The sequence below is a fragment of the Otolemur garnettii genome, unplaced genomic scaffold (assembly GCF_000181295.1).
Source record: "Otolemur garnettii isolate 467f Iridium unplaced genomic scaffold, OtoGar3 scaffold00112, whole genome shotgun sequence".
Lineage (NCBI taxonomy): Eukaryota > Metazoa > Chordata > Mammalia > Primates > Galagidae > Otolemur > Otolemur garnettii.
In genome coordinates, this window is record NW_003852507.1 from 38,666 (window position 1) to 40,870 (window position 2,205).

The following is a 2,205-nucleotide window of genomic DNA, read 5'->3' on the forward strand; positions in this document are numbered from 1 at the left end:
GAACCCACCACCTTAGGTGTATGTGGCTGGCGCCTTAGCCACTTGAGCCACAGGCGCTGAGCCCTATTTACATCTTAAGGAACGATCATGAATAGAAAGAACACTAAAGTAAAGCACTAAGACATTCTTAAACCTCTGTACACCTTTATTCTTTCTTCAATTAAGTTGTTCTTTTTTTAACTGCCTACTTAATGCTCCATAGGAAGTGTTGTTATTCTAGACTTTCTCATTCCAGAATATAATCCAGGTTTTAAGTTGTATGTCTACTGTTTCTGACAAGTGTCATGGTGCTATACCGTTTAAAATTTTTTTTCAGAGACAAGGTCTTGTGGTTCAATCATAGCTCACTACGGACTCCAATTCTTAGACTCAAATGGTAACTCCTATTGCAGTCTTCCAAGTATATGGGACTAGAGATACACCACTGTACCGGGATTATTAAACCTTGTAATAAATATTTTTATGTTTATAACCATGTTCTAAGGCAATGATTAGTAAAGATTTCAGTTTTAAGCAATAAAATGAGAAGTAAAAGTTTACTAGAAATAACAGTTACTTAAGAAGAGTTCAACTGTGGTTTTAGTTAAAATTTCCTGTTTTACGCTATTTTAACACACATATCTTGTTTCCACTTTTTTTTTTTTTTTGAGATAGAGTCTCACTATGTTACCCTTGGTACCGCAATGTGGTGTCACAGCTCACAGCAACCTCAAACTTTTGGGCTTAAGTGATTCTCTTGCCTCAGCCTCCCAAGTAGCTGGGACTACAGGCGCCTGCTACGACACTCAGATATTTTTTGGTTGTAATTATCAATGTTGTTTGGCAGGCCTGGCCTGCACTCAAACCTGCCAGCTCTGGTGAATGCGGCTAGTGCCCCACCCGCTGAGCTGCAGGCCCCCTAACCCCTGTTTCCATTTTTGAAGAGACAAAGTCTTACCTTGTCACCCGAACAGGAATGCAGTGGCTGCATTCACAGCCTATTACAACCATGAACTCCTAGGATGCTAAGGCAGTAAGATAACTTGAACCTAGGACTATTAGTTTACGCCACCAGAAAGTTAATTTTTTAATTTTTTTTCTGTAAAGATGGGGGTCTCACTATGTTGCTCAAGCTGGTCTTGAACTCCTGTTCTCAAATGATCCTCCCACCTTAGCCTTCTAAAATACTGGGATTATGGGTGTGAGCCACTGTGCTCAGCCTTATATCTTAAATTCTTATACAGAAAGTATGATTATAACATTATAACCCAAAAATTCAGTGACAGAGCAAATAGCTAACCACAGGATAGAAACTGTGTTGCTGTTTCCTTCCACCCTCCCCCCTTCCATTTTTACCTTCTAGAGCAGCAACCCTCTTTTCTCTTTCTTCCTCTTCAGCTCTCTCTTGCAGTTTTTTCTTATAAGCTGACGTCACAAATGCCTCTTTATCATCAAATTCTCCCTTTTCCATTTCTCGTTCTCTCTGTATTTTCTTTTCCATTCTTTTTTCCTGCTCCTTTTTTCTAATTTCAACTGCTTTTAGTAAGTTGTGAATGTACTTTGGCTAAGGGAAAAAATAAGATTTAGAAAAAGTCAAAAATAATTATTTATAACAATGTAAAGATTGTTATAATTTTATCATAAAGTTATTTAGAAATTATTAGCCCAAATAAAACTGTCTTCTCAAAATTTAATGCAAATTTACTTGCAAGATTAATACTCAAATTGTTTTCAATGAAAATTTAAGCATAGGCTCAGCGGTTGTAGCACAGTGGTTATGGGGCCAACCATATACACCGAAGTTGGCAGGTTCAAACCCAGCCCGGGCCAGCTAACCAACACACAATGACAACTGCAACAAAAAGTTGCCAGGCACTGTGGAGGGCGCCTGTAGTCCCAGCTGCTCAGGAGACTGAGGCAAGAGAATTGCTTAAGTCCAAGAGTTTGAGGCTGCTGTGAGCTGTGATGCCATGCCTCTCTACTGAGAGCAACACAGTGAAACTCTGTCTCAAAAAAAAAAAAAATTTTTTTTAAAAAGTATAACAGAGAGAGAAATTATTTATATTGCTATTTTACTTTTTCTTAAAAATCTAAAACCAGGGCTCAGTGCCTGTGACTCAAGTGGCTAAGGCACTAGCCACATATACCCAAGGTGGCGGGTTCAAATCCAGCCTGGGCCCGCCAAACAACAATGGCTGCAACCAAAAAATAGCCAGGCATTGTGGC

At 39.1% G+C, this 2,205-nt stretch overlaps 1 protein-coding gene across 1 annotated transcript in view; it reads right to left on the reverse strand.

Annotated features, from left to right (window-relative positions):
* The window catches only part of NSRP1 (nuclear speckle splicing regulatory protein 1), a 49,836-nt gene that overhangs the window by 4,032 nt on the left and 43,599 nt on the right, over positions 1–2,205 (reverse strand). Inside the window, exon 4 of the mRNA XM_003797200.3 lies at positions 1,336–1,543. Within this exon, the coding sequence (XP_003797248.1) occupies positions 1,336–1,543 (208 nt within the window). The remainder of the gene's footprint in view (positions 1–1,335; positions 1,544–2,205) is intronic.